This window comes from Artemia sp. Qi Xiang Cuo, chromosome 9 (genome assembly GCF_049724085.1).
Source record: "Artemia sp. Qi Xiang Cuo chromosome 9, ASM4972408v1, whole genome shotgun sequence".
Lineage (NCBI taxonomy): Eukaryota > Metazoa > Arthropoda > Branchiopoda > Anostraca > Artemiidae > Artemia > Artemia sp. Qi Xiang Cuo.
In genome coordinates, this window is record NC_142802.1 from 12,575,761 (window position 1) to 12,596,601 (window position 20,841).

The following is a 20,841-nucleotide window of genomic DNA, read 5'->3' on the forward strand; positions in this document are numbered from 1 at the left end:
GAAGAAAAGTATATCGCGAAATTTACAAGAAAAAAAATAAACAAGAAGATAGAAAGAGACGAAAAGACACTAGGGAACTAAAAGAAATAGCGAAAAAGTAGAGAGAAGGTAGAAGTGAATCTAAATTTTAAATTCAGACAAATAATTGGATCGTTCCTTTCCAGTCAAAAGCTTGCTGAGAGGAATTATGAACCATTTGTTCTACAATTATATTTCATGACAAGCATCCTCAGCTGAAGGGGAAAAAAATAAACAAAAACGAGATTAAGAAAGAAAAAAACAACAAGAATTTAGAAACAGAGAAGAAACACCAAAGCGCTTAAAGTAATAAGAAAAAGAAGAACAAACAGCAAATCTAAAATTTTAAAGAGGAATAACGAACAATATTATTCATTTTCCAGAATAATTAAGTTTTACATGCCTTTTCATGACATGCAATGTCGCTGTAATTTTTCATTCTCGATACATAATTTCCTCAAGATCGGTTATTCATGAAAAGTTGGATCTTAAGTTTCTTCCCAGACTCCATATCTTTCTCGCCCCTAATCCTTTCTCACTTCTAAATTGGGGGCAAAAGAAAATTTCAAGAATTAATCCAGATACTTAATTATCCCTAGGGAAGGCATTTTGAAGTAGCTATCTTCCCTTCTTCCCCCATCAAAGGGCACTGACCTTTGATGATCTTTTATAATATCTGAGTTAGACAAATGAAACCTTGGGAAATAGACCTACTGCTCAAATGAGACACAAGGGAAAAATTTTTAGCCTCGTACCTTTGCTCATTCCTGGCTTGTAAGGTTTTAAAATTTGTAAATCGATTTCTTTTAAACTTGAAAAAAAAACCTTGATAAGACTTAAAATCCTACTGAAGTGCTCAGAATTGTCTTTCCAAAATTTACAGCCAATGGACAAGACATTGAAAACCCAAACTTAATATAGAGTATTTTTTTACAGAGGCGGTTTTAGGGGTGTCAGAGGAGGTACTTGCCAAGAGCGTAAAAATTTTAGGGGTGCAAAATTTCAAATAAAAAATCTAAAAGTTTTAATAATTTTGTAATATTTAAAATTGTATTTTTATAAGAAATAGAGTACAGAGCGAAGTTGGGAGTAAATATAAGCCAATTCAATCCAAAATTCTCATTTACCCTCCTCTCCATTCCTTAAAAATATTAAATAGAAAAAAAAACAAGTTTTTTTTAACTGAAAGTAAGGAGCAAGATTAAAACTCAAAATTTTATTCCGTATATGAAAGGGGCTGTCCCCTCCTCAATGCCTCGCTCTTTATGCTGAAGTTTTTTATTGTTCTAAAAAGTAGAGTTGTGAGAAAGAGTCAAACTTTAGCGTAAAGAGCGGGGCGTTGATGAGGGGATGGCCCCTTTTATGTACGGAATAATTTCTGTTCGTTCCAAGTTTGAATGTCCCTCCTTACTTTCAGTTAAAAAAAACTTGTTTTTTTTATTGAATTAATTAAATAAAATTTTTCGGAAAAATAAGTTTTTCAAAGAAAAGTTAAGAGATTCAGTAAGCCAAAAATGATTAAAAATAAAATCATATAGTCTACGAAGCGTTAAAGTATCACAAATCAGCATCGATATACAAATGAAAACCAAAATGAACGGAAATTACAACAAACAAGCGTGTCAAACTGAAAAAAAGCAGAAATTAATATAGGTAGGGCGCAGAAACCCAATACCTTCTCAAGGCCAGAACATAATTTGCAGTTTACTGAAAAAAATTTGAATGTTTTTACTTTTATAACTTTAATAAATCAAATAATATTAGCATTTTGATTACTAAATATCAGTATAAGTATATTAAACTGACAATGCACAATAATTTGTATTTTTTTCAGTAAAGTGCAAATAATGTTCTGGCCTTGGCAAGGTATAAGGGCTTTGAGCCCACCTTGTGTTAATTTCTGCTCGCTTTGAATTTGACTCGGTTATTTATTGTAATTTATGTTCGTTTTGTAATGACATAAGCGTTTCAGGGAAGAAGAAAATCATTCTATAAATCTTTTCGTTTTTTTAAGACTTGATAGTTTGGCCTGCTATTTGTGTGCTGGAGAAAAATTTTCAGCAATTCTTAACACTATACACCCTTTTAAAAATCTGGACACAAATAGTAGTGTTTAGTTTTGTTTCATACCTCATCTAGTTGGCCTGAAATGGAAAACTTGATACCATTTGCAAAAAAATCTGTTCACTTTCTTTGATAGCTTAGATTATTTGGTTAAATTTTAAGAGCAGAAGTAGCCCCGAAAGTTTCAACATAATACCCTCAGTCGTTCTTGGGATACTGCTGAGATGCCTTATTGGGAATTAGTATTAACACAGTACATTTTGATTTAATCTTAAGGCAACATTTAGTTTTTAAACATAATGACCAAATGGGAGGGTGGGCGTGGGAGGGGGATTAGTTGCCCTCTAATTACTTTCGACTATTAAAAAGGGCATCAGCCCTTTCTATTTTAATCGAATGAGCCCTTTTCGAAGTTCCCACGACAGCTCCTTCGATACGAAGTGTCCTGGTCACCAGGGCACTTAAAAAAACCTTATATTCCCCCAGGGTATAACTTACAATCCTTGCCCTGAGGGCTGGGGGGAGGGGGTTTCATTCTCAAAGACCTAATTTTCCAGAAGTTTCTACTACGTTGAACCAAACTGCTATCTAAAATTTTTGATTGGATGTGTTTAGAGGAATGGTGGGCGTGAGAGGGGGGTTAGTTACCCTTCAATTACTTTCGACTATTAAAAAGGGAACAAGCCCTCTCAATTTCCTATTGAAGAAGCCCTTTTTAAAGTTTTACGCCGTAGCTATCTGTAAAAACCTTATATGCCCCCAGGTTATAACTTAAACCTTTGCCCTGGGGGTCATGGGGGGTTTGTCATTTTTAAATAGATAAGTCCCAGAACTTTCAATTACGTTGAACAAAATAGCTATCTATAAACATTGATCGAACGTGTTTGGGGAAATGGTGGGTGTGAGAGGGGGTTAATTACTCTCAACTCACTTTCGAGTATTAAAAAGGGCACTTTCAATTTCCAATCAAATGAGCCCTTTTTGAAACTTTTCTATAACAGCTTTCTATATAAACCTTATATGCCCCCAGGGCATAAAATACGACCCTTGCACTGAGGGCTCTGAGGGGGTTATCATCCTAAAAAAACCTAATTTCCAGAACTTTCAACTACGTTAAACAATATGGATATCTCAAAATTTTGATTGGATGTGTTTGGGAAAATGGTGGGTCGCTCTCCAAACACTTTCAACTATTAAAAAAGGTACTAGCCCTTTCAATTTCCAATTGAATGAACCCCTTTGAAGTTTGTACGAAAACGCTTTCAATAAAAACCTTATATGCCCCCAGGGCATAACTTACAACCCTTACCCTGAGGGCTGTGGGGGGGGGGTTGTAATCCTTAAAGACCTAATTTCCGAAACTTTCAACTACGTTGAATAAAATGGCTATCTAAAAATTTTGATTGGATGGGTTTGGGGAAAAGGTGAGAGTGAGAGGGAGGTTAGTTGCCCTCAAATCACTTTTGACTATTAAAAAGGGCAGTAGCCCTTTGAATTTCCAATCGAATGAGCCCTTTTTCAAGTTTCTACGACAAAGATTTCAATAAAAACCTTATATACCCCCTGGGCATAACTTATAACTCTTGCCCTGAAGACTGTGGAGGGAGTGTCCTGCTCAAAGGTACAATTCCCTGAACTTTGAACTGCTTGGAACAAAATGGCTATCTCAAAGTTTTAATTGAATGTGTTTGAGGAAATGGTGGGCGTGGGAGGGGTATTAGTTGCCTTCCAATCACTTTCGACAATTAAAAAGGGCACTAGCCACTTCAATTTCCAATCAAAGGAGCCCTTTTTGAAATTTCTAAGACAACATGTTCTATAAAAACCTTATATTCCCCCAGGGCATAACTTACAACCCTTGCCCTGAGGGCTGTGGGGGCGTGTCCTCCTCAAAAATATATTCTCTATCTGTAAATCAACTACGCTGAACAAAATGGCTATCTCAAAATTTCGAGTGGATGTGTTTGGGGGACTGATGGGCGTGGAGGGGCTAGTTGCCCTCCAATCACTTTCAAATTTTTAAAAAGGCACTAGCCACTCCAATTTCCAATCGAATGAGCCCCTTTCAAAGTTGCTGCGACAACTCCTTCGATACGAAGTGCCTTGGTCTGGAAAAAAAAAAAATAATACATTGTGCCAACATCGTTCTTTACTTAGGCAGCGCGATTGCGCTGCCTATGATTTCTGAACGTTTTTAAATTAATGCAGGTTTTGATTTTGCCTCACCGTACATGAATAATTAAAACGAAATCTGCATATTAATTTTACTTTTTCTGGCTAAATGGCTTTCTTGAAGTTGTTTAATTTTATTTACAAACGTTTTTATTAGTAATAAATATACGTAACTTACGAATTAACTTACGCAACGAACTTCTATATTCGTATATTTTTATTACGTATATTAGGCGGGTTCGACCCCCTAGTCAATGCCTCGCTCTTTACGCTAAAGTTCGAATTTGTTTTTTCCAATTCTTTAAGAATGACTTCTTTATCACGAGGGCCGTTTAATTAGAATAAATAGCTCTTGTGAAAGTACTAAAAATTTTAGCGTAAAGAGCCAGGTATTGACTACGGGATGAAACCAATCATATACGTAATAGTTTCTGTTCATTTTAAGTTTTAATGTTGAAAAGTTTTCAGTTTAAAAGTTTTTCAGTTGAAAACTTGTTTTTTTTAATTTAATTTCTGATCTTTTTTTTTTAAATAATGCTGGGATATCTGGCGCCCCCTTCACAGCAATATCCCTTCCCCAATAAAAACTTGCTCCATGGAAAGATCCTCCCAAACGACCCCCGACCCCCTCCCCTCACTACCAGAAGAAATTCCCCCTGGAAACGTCTGTATGCTTCCCAATAACCAATACTATATGTTAACATTGGGCAATGTTCATAGCTTGCAGCCGTCTCTCGGGGACTGTGGGGGATTAAGTAATCCTCAAAGACATAGTTATTATATTTTTCGACCATGCTGAACAAAGTGGCTATCTCAAAATTTTGATCGTGTGACTTTGGGAAAAAAATTAGCGTGAAAGGGGACCTAGTTGCCCTCCATTTTTTTGTTCACTTAGAAAGGGCAATGGAACTTTTAATTTCCTTTTGAATGAGCCCTCTCGCGATATTATTGGACCACTGGGTCGATATGATCACTCCCGAGAAAAAAAAAAAAAAAAAAAAAAAAAAAAAAAAACACGCATCTGTGATCTTTCTTCTGGCAAAAAATACAAGATTCCACATTTTTGCAGATAGGAGCTTGAAACCTCTACAGTAGGATTCTCTGATACGCTGAATCTGATGGTGTGATTTTCACACCATGACTTTTAGCGCGTGTTTCCTCTTTTTTTTTCGAAAATAAGACAAATTTTCTCAGGCGCGTAACTTTGGATGAGTAAGACTGAACTTGATGATATATTTAAAATCAGTATAAAAATTTGATTCTTTTGATGTATCTATCGGTATCAACATTCCGTTTTTTTTAGACTTTCGGTTGCTATTGAACCGGGTCACTCCTTACTTACAGTTCGTTATCACGAACTGTTTGACAAAAGTGAGCAGACCAAATTTAAATCGTTTTCATTTGTGTGACATTTTGTATTGAAATTTTGTTTTTACTGATAAAAATTTCGAAAAAATTTGGTCTGAAAAAAACTTTTGAATGCAGGAAAAACGGGGGGGGGGGGGGCACTTATCAAGATTTTGCTTTGGGCGCAAAAGAGGCCAGGACTACCACTGTTTTTTTTTTTGTCAAAATTTAGTTTGGTGTAGACCTGTCATTTATGCAATCTTTTTAGCTCTTGAAATAAGAAAATGGTAGAGGTAGTAGCTTGAGAAAATATTCCCGGCACAGGTCTTAGGCTCTGGATTCATTCCTGAAAGCTTTCTTCACCCAGCTCAAAGACGTTTCAAAGTAGCAAGGAGTCAGGTATTCGAATGTTTTCAAATCAAATGTCCCAAGTAATGGTAAATCTCTAGTTCAAAATTACATACTCGAAGAACTTTACACAAATCTTTGTTTAATTTTAAACTAAAAAATTGCGATAAATTTACTTTTTGTAAAATTGATTTTTTAATTAATATAAAATAATATAAGTTTTATAATCTATAATTACAAATTATGTAATGAAATTAAAACAATATTTTGATTAATTCAATGTAACTTAAAGTGTAATTAAAATATTCGGATATTTTCAGATTAATAGTATTTCTACTGTGATATACATTGCGTCCCAAACAACGACAAATCTTTATTTAAAAGTTACATACTTGAAGAACTTTACACAAATCTTTGTTTAATTTTAAACTACAAAATTACAATAAATTTACTTTTTTGAAAAATTGATTTTTAATTAAAATAAAATAACTTAAGTTTTGTAATCTATACTTATAAATTTTGTAATAAAATTAACACAATATTTTGATTAATTTAATGTAACTTAAATTATAATTAAAGCATTCAGATATTTTAAGATTAATAATATTTCTACTGTGATATATATTGCGTCCCATACAACCAAAAACCTTTATTTAAAAGTTACATACTTGAAGAACTTTACACAAATTTTTATTTAATTCTAAACTACAAAATTGTAATAAATTTACTTTTTTGAAAAAATTGATTTTTTAATTAAAATAAAATAACATAAGTTTTAGAATCTATAATTATAAATTTTGTAATAGAATTAACAAAATGTTTTGATTAATTCAAGGTAACTTAAATTATATTTAAAATATTCGAATATTTTCAGATTAATAATATTTCTACTGTGATATATATTGCGTCCCATACAACGAAAAACCTTTCTTTAAAAGTTACATACTTGAAGAACTTTACAAAATTTTTTATTTAATTCTAAACTACAAAATTGTAATAAATTTACTTTTTTGAAAAAATTGATTTTTTAATTAAAATAAAATAACATAAGTTTTATAATCTACAATTATAAATTTTTTAATAGAATTAACAAAATGTTTTGATTAATTCAAGGTAACATAAATTATATTTAAAATATTCGAATATTTTCAGATTAATAGTATTTCTACTGTGATATATATTGCGTCCCATACAACGAAAAACCTTTATTTAAAAGTTACATACTTGAAGAACTTTACACAAATTTTTATTTAATTCTAAACTACGAAATTGCAATAAATTTACTTTTTTGAAAAAATTGATTTTTTAATTAAAATAAAATAACATAAGTTTTATAATCTATAATTATAAATTTTGTAATAGAATTAACAAAATATTTTGATTAATTCAAGGTAACTTAAATTATAGTTAAAATATTCGAATATTTTCAGATTAATAATATTTCGACTGTGATATACATTGCGTCCCATACAACGAAAAACCTTTATTTAAAAGTTACATACTTGAAGAACTTTACACAAATTTTTATTTAATTCTAAAATACGAAATTGTAATACATTTACTTTTTTGAAAAAATTGATTTTTTAATTAAAATAAAATAACATATGTTGTATAATCTATAATTATAAATTTTGTAATATAATTAACAAAATGTTTTGATTAATTCAAGGTAACTTAAATTATATTTAAAATATTCGGATATTTTCAGATTAATAATATTTCTACTGTTATACACATTGCATCCCATACAACGACAAATCTTTATTTAAAAGTTACATACTTGAAGAACTTTACACAAATTTTTATTTAATTCTAAACTACAAAATTGTAATAAATTTACTTTTTTGAAAAAATTTATTTTTTAATTAAAATAAAATAACACAAGTTTTATAATCTATAATTATAAATTTTGTAATAGAATTAAGAAAATATTTTGATTAATTCAATGTAACTTAAATTATATTTAAAATATTCGGATATTTTCAGATTAATAATATTTTTACTGTTATACAAATTGCGTCCCATACAACGACAAATCTTTATTTAAAAGTTACATACTTGAAGAACTTTACACAAATTTTTATTTAATTCTAAACTACAAAATTGCAATAAATTTACTTTTTTGAAAAAATTGATTTTTTAATTAAAATAAAATGACATATGTTTTATAATCTATAATTATAAATTTTGTAATAGAATTAACAAAATATTTTGATTAATTCAATGCAACTTAAATTATATTTAAAATATTCGGATATTTTCAGATTAATAATATTTCTACTGTGATACACATTGCGTCCCATACAACGACAAATCTTTATTTAAAAGTTACATACTTGAAGAACTTAACACAAATCTTTGTTTATATTTTTAAACCACAAAATTGCAATTAAATTCATTTTTTATTATTGATCCAATCTATCTTTCAGGTATGACAAAGACACGATACATTGCATGTAAAAGAAATTTACTTTAGGGAATTCTATAAAAGTTTCAATGTTGATTTTGGACCACAAGAAACTCTGGAAATTTTGTGGAATGCAATACTATTTCGGTGCATAATCAAGACAAAATTTTGGAAACTATGTTTAACATAGATTTAGCAAAGACAGAGATTTGTCGAAAAGTATTCATCAATCCAAGGAAAGAGAATTTAGCTCAACTAGGAGAAACAAAATGGAACTTAGAACTTACTGTTGACTGCACGAGTGCCCATACAAATTTTCCAATGGGACCGTCTATAAACAAAATTACAGAGAGGGAGGGGAAAGACAGAGAAAGGGGGGCAGAATCCAGGTTAAAAAAATTCCCTGGCTTAATTATATAATTCTTGATGTATATTACAACAATAAAAGGGGTTGGGGGATAATGGCTAAACCCGCGCCTTTGAACTTATTCCTGGCTGAATGGGTCACTATAGAAATTTTCTGACTGAATAGTCTCTTAACAAAATTACATACAAATAAAAAAATTTCTGGATACTTTAGTCACATATATATAGATTTTTGTTGTTGTTTCACTGTCAAATAAAAGGATTTGTCCCAATTGAACTGTTATTTGTACGTCATGGAAAGGCAGTGTGGTCTTAAAAAACAACAAAATTACAGAAATGAATGGAGAAGACAGAGAAAGGGGGTAGGGTCCAGGTTAAAATAAAATATTTCCCATGCTTGTTTATATAATTTTCTTTCTTATTATAACGTTAAAAGAGAGGGGGGTCATGGCTAACCCTACCTCTTTGGACTTATTGAGGGCCGCATGGGTGTCCATAAAATTTTCCAATGGGTTAGGCTCTGAACAAAGTTACAGTGACAGAGGGGGAAGACAGAGAAAGGTGGAAGGGTCCAGGTAAAAAAAATTCCAGGCTTATTTATATAACTTTCATATCATAACTTTAAGGCCAACCCCGCTCCGTAGGTGTCCATGGTAGGGTATAAAGTTTTTTTTTTCACCCGGACCAAAAATAAATTTGTGCACAACTCATTGCAGGAGCAATTCCATAGTAAGAATTTCAATAGTTGGAAAGCATTCAATACATCGGGAAGAATTCAATAGTTAGCTTTACAATTAAGAAACTTCTTCCCTTATAAATCAGATTGTACGAACGCAGGACACGTATCGACAAGTTAAATTTAAACATTCAACTCTTATATTATTTACTCCATTTATTTCATACACACTAACTATTTTCCGAATTTGTGGACCAATCTTTCATATCATCATAATTCGGCATAAGCTGTGTTATTCCCCTTTCCTCCAAAATCCTCAAAACGAATTGAGTGTCATTGAATTTTATTGAAAACAATATGCATTTGGAACGGTGTATTTTTATTTATAAAAAAATTAAAATTACAGTTCGTGGTAACGAACTGTAAGTAAAGAGCGACCCGGCTCAATAGTAACCAAAAGTCTAAAAAACGGAATTTTGATACAATAGATACATCAAAAGAATTAAATTTTTATGCTGCTTTCAAATATGTCAGTTTCATCAAGTTTAGTCTAACCCATCAATAGTTACAAGCCCGAGAAAATTAGCCTTATTTTCGAAAAAAGGGGGAAACCCCCTAAAAGTAATATAATCTTAATTGAAATCACACCATCAGATTCAGCGTATCAAAGAACCCTACTGTAGAGGTTTCAAGGTCCTATCTGCAAACATGGAGAATTTCGTATTTTTTGCCAGAAGAAAGATCACCGATGTGTTTTTATTTGTGTTTTTTTTTTTTTTTTCAGGGGTGATCGTATTGGCCCAGTGGTCCTAGAATGTCATGAAAGGGTTCATTCGAACGAAAATTAAAAGCTCTAGTGCCCTTTTTGAGTGACCAAAAAAATTGGAAGACAACTAGACCCCCTCCCACGCTCATTTTTTCCCAAAGTCATCGGATCAAACATTTCAGATAGCAAATTTGTTCAGCATAGTTGAAAAATTAAATAACTATGTCTTTGAGAACGAATTAATCCTCCACAGTCCCTGGAGGAAGGGCTGCAAATTTTTCTGGCGGGGGGGGAGGGGGTCGGGAAGGTGGTTACATGGGAGGATCTTTCCATGGAGGAATTTTTCATGGGGGAAGAGAATTTTAATAGGGAAGAGATCGTTATTTAAAAAACCATGAAACATTAAATAAAAAAAAGGTTTTTCAATTGAAAGTACGGAGCAACATTAAAACTTAAAACGAACAGAAATCATTACGTATAAGAGGGGGTTCGCCCCTTCGTCAATACCTCGCTCTTTACGCTACAGTTTGAATTTTGTTCTGATTCTTTAAGAATGGCCCCTGAATCACAAAGCCCGTTTAATTAGGATAAATGGCTGTTTTGAAAGTACTAAAAAAACTTTTTACTAGGGCAACTAGGGGGCCTAATTGCCCTCCATTTTTTTGGTCACTCAAAAATGGCATTTGGACTTTTAATTTCTGTTCGAATGAGCCCTATCATGACATTCTAGGACCACTGGGTTGATACGATCACCCCTGGAAAAAAAACAGCAAAAAAAAAAAAAATAAATAAACACGCATCCTTGATCTTTCTTCTGGTAAAAAATACACAATGCTACATTTTTGCAGATAGGAGCTTGAAACCTCTACAGCATGGTTCTCTGGTACGCTGAATCTGATGGTGTGATTTTCATTAAGATTCTACTACTATAAGGGGGTGTTTCCCCCTATTCAAAAATAAGGCAAATTTTCTCGGGCTCGTAACTTTTGATGGGTAAGACTAAACTTAATGAAACATAAATATTTGAAATCAACATAAAAATCCAATTCTTTTGATGTATCTGTTGGTATCAAAATTCTGTTTCTTAGAGTTTCGGTTACTATTGAGCCGGATCGCTCCTTACTTACAGTTTTTTACCACGAACTGTTTGATTTCAGTTTATTTTAAGTTTGAATTATGATACACATTATTTCCACTCATCTTAGGCATTACTATGGCTCTTTAATTTTCTTCGACAGAGTCTCTTTCCAAAAAGTTAAAAAAAAAAATTCATATTACAGCTAGAGAGAATTTACAGTCCATTTTCTCCCTATAAAATCGAAGAAATTATTTGTAAATCGGAAATCTTTGAACATACATAGTTATAGAGAAATTACCCCTTATCTGAGGTCCCCCTATAAGAGAGTTGGATCCCCTCCAAAACAGATGACCTATGATTAGTGTGCCCTTCCCTACTAAGATGGTTATTATACCTTTGATATAGTTTTCTAATTTTCGGAAGAAAGATATTCTCATAATATACACAAAAGATTAATGGATAAAATTTGAATAAATACTAATAGATTCGAAGCCGCAATCAACGAAACCATTAATATTTCTAACGATATTCCGGAAGTAAGAAAAATAAACACGGAAGAATTTCTTTTTGCCCAGGAAAGTTAATTATCGGAGAACAAGTTTGAGGAATGACCTCACATAACATTCACTACGCTTTGTTAGGGCAGACAATCAAATTTCTAGACTGGAGGGAAATTATCGACTTGATATATGAATCCACCCTTACACATTTCCTTTATAGAGCGTTAAGACAGAAAACAATAATAATTGATTCATTATTTTGGATCAATATTTATAAAATTTTAAATTATAAAATTATTATAGATTGGATCAGTAATGATTAAATTATCAAAACAGAGATAATAACTGTTTTAATCCTTATAAATGAATCAATTTTGATTAGCTTTCTAAACAAATATGCCCTTAAAAATCTCTTTAAAAAGTTCTACGACAAAAAATGGATCAATATTTATAAAATTATAAATTACAAAATTATTACAGATTGAATCAGTAATGATTAAAATTATCAAAACAGAGATAATAACTGTTTTAATCCTTATAAATGAATCAATTTTGATCAGCTTTCTAAACAAATATGCCCTTAAAAATCTCTTTAAAGAGTTCTACGACAAAAAATGGATCAATATTTATAAAATTATAAATTACAAAATTATTACAGATTGAATCAGTAATGATTAAAATTATCAAAACAGAGATAATAACTGTTTTAATCCTTATAAATGAATCAATTTTGATCAGCTTTTTAAACAAATATGCCCTTAAAAATCTCTTTAAAGAGTTCTACGACAAAAAATGGATCAATATTTATAAAATTATAAATTACAAAATTATTACAGATTGAATCAGTAATGATTAAAATTATCAAAACAGAGATAATAACTGTTTTAATCCTTATAAATGAATCAATTTTGATCAGCTTTCTAAACAAATATGCCCTTAAAAATCTCTTTAAAGAGTTCTACGACAAAAAATGGATCAATATTTATAAAATTATAAATTACAAAATTATTACAGATTGAATCAGTAATGATTAAAATTATCAAAACAGAGATAATAACTGTTTTAATCCTTATAAATGAATCAATTTTGATCAGCTTTCTAAACAAATATGCCCTTAAAAATCTCTTTAAACAGTTCTACGACAAAAAATGGATCAATATTTATAAAATTATAAATTACAAAATTATTACAGATTGAATCAGTAATGATTAAAATTATCAAAACAGAGATAATAACTGTTTTAATCCTTATAAATGAATCAATTTTGATCAGCTTTCTAAACAAATATGCCCTTAAAAATCTCTTTAAAGAGTTCTACGACAAAAAATGGATCAATATTTATAAAATTATAAATTACAAAATTATTACAGATTGAATCAGTAATGATTAAAATTATCAAAACAGAGATAATAACCGTTTTAATCCTTATAAATGAATCAATTTTGATCAGCTTTTTAAACAAATATGCCCTTAAAAATCACTTTAAAGAGTTCTACGACAAAAAATGGATCAATATTTATAAAATTATAAATTACAAAATTATTACAGATTGAATCAGTAATGATTAAAATTATCAAAACAGAGATAATAACTGTTTTAATCCTTATAAATGAATCAATTTTGATCAGCTTTCTAAACAAATATGCCCTTAAAAATCTCTTTAAAGAGTTCTACGACAAAAAATGGATCAATATTTATAAAATTATAAATTACAAAATTATTACAGATTGAATCAGTAATGATTAAAATTATCAAAACAGAGATAATAACTGTTTTAATCCTTATAAATGAATCAATTTTGATCAGCTTTCTAAACAAATATGCCCTTAAAAATCTCTTTAAAGAGTTCTACGACAAAAAATGGATCAATATTTATAAAATTATAAATTACAAAATTATTACAGATTGAATCAGTAATGATTAAAATTATCAAAACAGAGATAATAACTGTTTTAATCCTTATAAATGAATCAATTTTGATCAGCTTTCTAAACAAATATGCCCTTAAAAATCTCTTTAAAGAGTTCTACGACAAAAAATGGATCAATATTTATAAAATTATAAATTACAAAATTATTACAGATTGAATCAGTAATGATTAAAATTATCAAAACAGAGATAATAACTGTTTTAATCCTTATAAATGAATCAATTTTGATCAGCTTTCTAAACAAATATGCCCTTAAAAATCTCTTTTAAAGAGTTCTACGACAAAAAATGGATCAATATTTATAAAATTATAAATTACAAAATTATTACAGATTGAATCAGTAATGATTAAAATTATCAAAACAGAGATAATAACTGTTTTAATCCTTATAAATGAATCAATTTTGATCAGCTTTCTAAACAAATATGCCCTTAAAAATCACTTTAAAGAGTTCTACGACAAAAAATGGATCAATATTTATAAAATTATAAATTACAAAATTATTACAGATTGAATCATTAATGATTAAAATTATCAAAACAGAGACAATAACTGTTTTAATCCTTATAAATGAATCAATTTTGATCAGCTTTCTAAACAAATATGCCCTTAAAATCTCTTTTAAAGAGTTCTACGACAAAAAATGGATCAATATTTATAAAATTATAAATTACAAAATTATTACAGATTGAATCAGTAATGATTAAAATTATCAAAACAGAGATAATAACTGTTTTAATCCTTATAAATGAATCAATTTTGATCAGCTTTCTAAACAACTATGCCCTTAAAAATCTCTTTAAAGAGTTCTACGACAAAAAATGGATCAATATTTATAAAATTATAAATTACAAAATTATTACAGATTGAATCAGTAATGATTAAAATTATCAAAACAGAGATAATAACTGTTTTAATCCTTATAAATGAATCAATTTTGAACAGCTTTCTAAACAAATATGCCCTTAAAAATCTCTTTAAAGAGTTCTACGACAAAAAATGGATCAATATTTATAAAATTATAAATTACAAAATTATTACAGATTGAATCAGTAATGATTAAAATTATCAAAACAGAGATAATAACTGTTTTAATCCTTATAAATGAATCAATTTTGATCAGCTTTCTAAACAAATATGCCCTTAAAATCTCTTTTAAAGAGTTCTACGACAAAAAATGGATCAATATTTATAAAATTATAAATTACAAAATTATTAAAGATTGAATCAGTAATGATTAAAATTATCAAAACAGAGATAATAACTGTTTTAATCCTTATAAATGAATCAATTTTGATCAGCTTTCTAAACAAATATGCCCTTAAAAATCTCTTTTAAAGAGTTCTACGACAAAAAATGGATCAATATTTATAAAATTATAAATTACAAAATTATTACAGATTGAATCAGTAATGATTAAAATTATCAAAACAGAGATAATAACTGTTTTAATCCTTATAAATGAATCAATTTTGATCAGATTTCTAAACAAATATGCCCTTAAAATCTCTTTTAAAGAGTTCTACGACAAAAAATGGATCAATATTTATAAAATTATAAATTACAAAATTATTACAGATTGAATCAGTAATGATTAAAATTATCAAAACAGAGATAATAACTGTTTTAATCCTTATAAATGAATCAATTTTGAACAGCTTTCTAAACAAATATGCCCTTAAAATCTGTTTTAAAGAGTTCTACGACAAAAAATGGATCAATATTTATAAAATTATAAATTACAAAATTATTACAGATTGAATCAGTAATGATTAAAATTATCAAAACAGAGATAATAACTGTTTTAATCCTTATAAATGAATCAATTTTGATCAGCTTTCTAAACAAATATGCCCTTAAAATCTCTTTTAAAGAGTTCTACGACAAAAAATGGATCAATATTTATAAAATTATAAATTACAAAATTATTACAGATTGAATAGTAATTAAAATTATCAAAACAGAGATAGTAACTGTTTAACTCATATAAATAAATTAATTTTGATGAGAAATCTACGCAAATCTGCCCTTAAAAATCTCTTTAAAGAGCTCTACGACATAAAATGACAATAATTGTTTGATACAGCACCGTGAGTGTTTCGGGCTTTGAGAATTCTTGTTTTAGTCAAGTATTTTTGGTCAAAACAAATTAATCAGACCCTCTTTGATTAAAATATCATTTGTCAAGATATTTTTAATCCAGGCCTTTGCCAAAGCTTTTTTTTTGCCAAAACATGTTTTAACATTTTTTCAAGTAATTTTCTAGTCACTTTGTATAACTTAAGTCTGGAGATTGACAAACAGAATCCTAAAACAAAAATTTTATCTGTGAATCCTCTTTTTTTTATCAATTATTGGTCAAACATCCAAGAAACATATTAATGGGTCAAATATATAGTATATTGGTCAATAGATTTTGGTGACAAAAAAGTTGTTGATCCATAATTTATCAGGAGAATAACTTATTTTCAGTAACTTCGATCAATAAGATCGTGAATAAAACGCTTTATTATTCTACCTGAAAAGCTGCTGTTTTAAGCACCTGCGTATGTTGTCGGCTTCAGTTACTCTTGTTTTGGTCATGATTTATTGGTCAAGACTGAATTCGTCGACTATTTTTGACAAAGGCATTTTTTGTCAAAATATTTTTTGATCTAGGCGTTTGCTGATCAAGTACTTAGTCAAAGCTTTTTCTTGTCTAGACATTTTTTTTGCCAAGGCTGCTCCCCGTCAAAACTTTTTGGTCAAATAATTTTCCCCTAAGAAGCTTCAAGTTTAAGGACCGCGTTAATCGTAATTTTTATTAGTGATTCCAGTTTAGAAAAAACTGGTTTAGTCAAAGTGTTTTGGTCAAAATGATTTTCGTCAAGTTATGGCATTCAATAATTCCGACTTTTTGGTCAAAACTTTTTTTTCGAGGCATCCTTTTTCTCAAGGCCTCCCTAATTCAGCCCATTCTTTTGCCTAAAAATTCTGCACTTAAGCATGGTGTTTACCAAGGACTTCACCGGTGAGTGTGCGTAGCGAGAAAAAAATTGTGAACTCTGTGAACCTCCTTGATTGACAAAAAGTGCATTTATTAAACTATGTGCTGACGAGTTCACATCACAAGTACCTTAGCACAGTCTTGAAGACTGGGGGGGAGGGCACAAATTTGACCAACGCAGATTTGATCTACAGCTTCCATCTACCAACTAACCTTGCAATCGCATCCTTTACAGCCTGCTCTGACATGCAATGTCCCATATTAGCAGTAACATAAAATGGAGCACCGGATACGTTCTGGATACTGGGGTTTGAAACTTGTTGGTTGACCTGGGCTGAAGTAAATATATTGGGCAGTGATCCTTGTAGTGACGCCAATGCTGCAGGATTGAAGGAATACCCCTTAAAAACGAAAAGGTCAAGTTAGAAAATGTGTTTTTGAAAGCTTAAATAATTTTCATGGTTTTTCTTAAGTGGAAATTGTTTTTAGTTTTTCCCATATTATTGGTTGATTTTTTTACTGTGAATTACTAATTCGGTCCATGTGTGCATATGATAGTTGGTTTTTTAATAAGATTTTCTTAATGATGGTATGGAAAGTTGGTGTTAATCAACTGACCTGGGTCGAAGTAAGTTTAGTGAGCCTTGTAGTGATGTCAATGCTGTAGGATTAAAGGAATACCCCTTAAAAGACAAAAAGATAAATTAGCAACTGTACTTTTTGAAAGCTAAAAGAAATTAAATGCCACTTCACAAAGAGACTTTACCAATACCGAGTTTTAGCTAGCGCTAATTTAACTCAATCAGAATTTCCCTTAGTATTTTTCAGCCAATCAGAGAGTTGCATGAAACAGCTGAAGTTATCTCAAGTTTAGCTCAAGTTACCGCTACCTAATTCTTGCTATTAGTAGAGCTCATCGTGAATGAACCATAAGTAAGTTTTGTCTTTCCTGTTTTTTCTGATGCTATTGGTTTGTGTTTGAATCCAAAATACGAATTAGGTCCATCTGGCTTTTTTGAAATAAATCTCTATTTAATGACGATGTGAAAAGTCTGTTTCATTTCGCTGGGTTACAACCACACATTCAAAAATAAAAAGGGAATGGAAGTTCCCTTATCCTAAGATCTGCCTCATGAACTATCCTTTCTAAAACAAAATTGTGGCTCTAAAAACATATCTTTTTTCTATAAAATGCTCGGTAGAAATGACAATCAATTATATAAATTGCAAATCACAAATAGTTTTTTTTTTTTTTTTTTTTTTTTTTAGAAAATTATACATTTCGACAAAGGGCTTCACTAAACCAGAAGCCCTTGTTTGTTTTTATTGATTTTAAGTAAAAACAATTTTTATGTCTGCTTTATTTTTCTTGCCGTTTTAGTTTATTTTACTAAACTTTCAAACATGTAGAAATTGTACATAAATTAAGAGGATATGATATTCTGGACCAACCACGTAAAAAACCATCTTGTTCTTCAAACATTCGAGTTTTTACGATACGTATAAATACGAACAAAACTCACAAAAATATGGCCTTTTTCCGTAATAACATATAATCTGCGCTAATTCGCTATCACGGTATATAAATTATAGGCAGTATGATCTTTCCATATCTCACCCTTTGTACAAACCCGAACCGAGGTGCGAGTGCTCCAGAGAACGTATAAACATAAGCGACATTAGATCTTTTCACGGGTAGACAAGTCAGATTCTCTTGAACACGAAACTTGGCTTCAACGTTGGAACACTAAACTTTGAAGAAACTAATCTTAAATTAATTTATTCCAATACATATATGAAAATCGGTAATTAGCAGTGCGATGTTATTATTTCAAGTTGGTTTCAAAGGCATTTTGAGAAAGTTTCTGCCAAAATACGTGTTCCAGGGTAATTGGACCGCTGATGGCAGATCAAATGAGAGTAGCTGTTTGTACGCGCTAATGCAAGAATAAGTGGGAGGAGCTGTTTGTCCGCACCGAGAATGAAGAGCCAGAAATTATCTGCAGTAAACTTACTGGTTTATATTTATACTGTGTTCGCTATCTTGGACACGGAAACTATACAGGGGGATTCCAGCTCCTGAACACATTAATACTATTAGTCATTGTCTGGCATTCATCCAGATAAAATATTAACAATGTAAAAATTAAAAATACACATTTATAAGATAACTATGTAAATAGTATATATACAAATTTATAAAACATCTCATGTTGTTAAAAACGTAACATATAGAAAAAAAACTAGAAAAAAGTATTTTACACAGGATCTTTGTATTCAAAATGAAAGTAAAGAGAAAAATTAAGACTTGAAAGAATATATGAGGATTATGATATATAAATATGAGACTTAATCCCCTATTAATCACACAAACTTTATGCCAAAGCCTGACTAATGCTTCCCAGAAAGTATATTACGGGATAGCAAATACAGCCAATTTGTGATTCATTGAATTTTCTTTACCAAGCGCCCCCCAAAACAGCTGAACTAAAAATCTTAAAATCGAAAGCAAATGCAAGATTCAGCTTATGTGATAAAAAGAGTTAGGAGTACCACGGACAGTGTAAATGAAATCCAATTGTTTGTGCATTTGGTCACTTGCCTGGTTAAGTGGCCACGTGCCTGACCATATTTAAGGAATTAGCAAAAACTAAGAATTCAACTTTTAACGAAAAAGATCTCCATATACCTACAGCTATCCCGTTTTTGATAGTAGCAAGCCCCTCCTCCCAAACACATCTAATCATACCCCCCCCCCTCCATAATAACTGGTACACAGCTACACAGGACTACATACTGCTATTACTACTAACAACTCACCGCAGCACCAAGCCACCTGAGGCCAACACAGCTAAGCACGCCCCACCTCCATTTATTCTATCCAAAGCCTTCCTCTTCACACCCTGCCAAGAAGTTCCAATTTCCGTCAAATATTTTCCTACGACATCTTACCACTCGAATCGAGGACGACCTGCTTTCCATTTAGCCCTAGACGGTTGGCCGAAGAGGTCAATCTTTGGCAATCTGTCATCTTTAATCCGCAGAACATGCCCTAGCCATCTCAACCTTTCTTTCATTATAGCCCTAGAAAGCGGGCTTGACACACATGTTTTTGCACAGCTGACTGTTTGAGACACAGTCAGTCAATTGGGTCAGACCCTGACGTTGGCAGCTATCCTGACTGAACAGCAATATTGAAATTTTAACGCGATGCCAAATTTGCCCTTGAGCATTTCCAGTGCTTAAAACGGGCACTATAGCTCATGATTTCCGTTTGCGCGGAACCCATTTCTTAACTATATGACTACTTATTCAATACGATCACCCCTGGTGAAAAAAGGTATACTCTTGACGTGAAAAATTTGAAATTTATATTTTTTTTAGTGTAGGACTTGATAATTCTGTTGGTCCCCTAGAATTTTGTCGTACAAGTTTTTGTTATGATATCCTCCAACATCCTCCCACCACATTCGGAGATGATTTGTTTTTCGTTTTGCCCTGGACGGTTGGCCGACAAGGGCGATCTTCAGCAATCTATCATCCTTCATCCGCAAAACGTGTCCCAGCCATCTCAACCTTTCTCTCATTATAGCCCAAGAAAGAAGGACTGATCCACACTTTTCGTATAGCTTACTGTTTTCTTCAGTTTTCGCTTGTTTTTTCTTTTTTTTTTAAATAATAAAGTGATTACATTAGAATTTTCATGAAGTTTTTTTTTTGGTGACATAAAAAGATTATTTTTTTTCACTTTTTAAGCATTGAAGTGAAGAGTTAGTCAAGATCTAGTTTTCTGAAACGAAACCGAAACTCTAAAAACCAAAAACTTGATACCAATATATGCAAAAATAGAATACGATTTTTTGTTGATTCTGAATATGTAACAACTGTCCGGTCTGTAAAAACTGTTCATTTATATAGCCTAGGTATAGGGTACGCACTAGGGTGGAGGTAAATTCACCACTACGTGGGAGGGTCGTTTCTGAAATTAGGGGGTTATATAACTTTATAACTTTTTATTAATATATAACTTTTTGATGGTTCTAAAGCTGTTAGCTAGTTGAAGAAGAATTAGTTTATTAAACGGATTTGTGGATATTCAAAACTTCTAATCAGAATTTTTTCTGGTTGAATTTGTTAAAAATTATATACCCTTGACCTTAGAACCTTCAGTTCAAGTAAATAC

At 30.8% G+C, this 20,841-nt stretch overlaps 1 protein-coding gene across 3 annotated transcripts in view; it reads right to left on the bottom strand.

Moving 5' to 3' along the window:
• Positions 1 to 20,841, bottom strand: part of cpo (RNA-binding protein) — a 215,748-nt gene that overhangs the window by 11,650 nt on the left and 183,257 nt on the right. For 2 of the 3 annotated variants that reach the window (XM_089094294.1, XM_089094295.1), the window contains exon 7: positions 16,872 to 17,059. In XM_089094294.1, coding sequence (XP_088950420.1) covers positions 16,872 to 17,059 — 188 coding nt within the window. Of the gene's footprint in view, positions 1 to 16,787; positions 17,060 to 20,841 lie in introns of all 3 variants that reach the window. The other variant, XR_016142217.1, reaches the window with a different exon arrangement.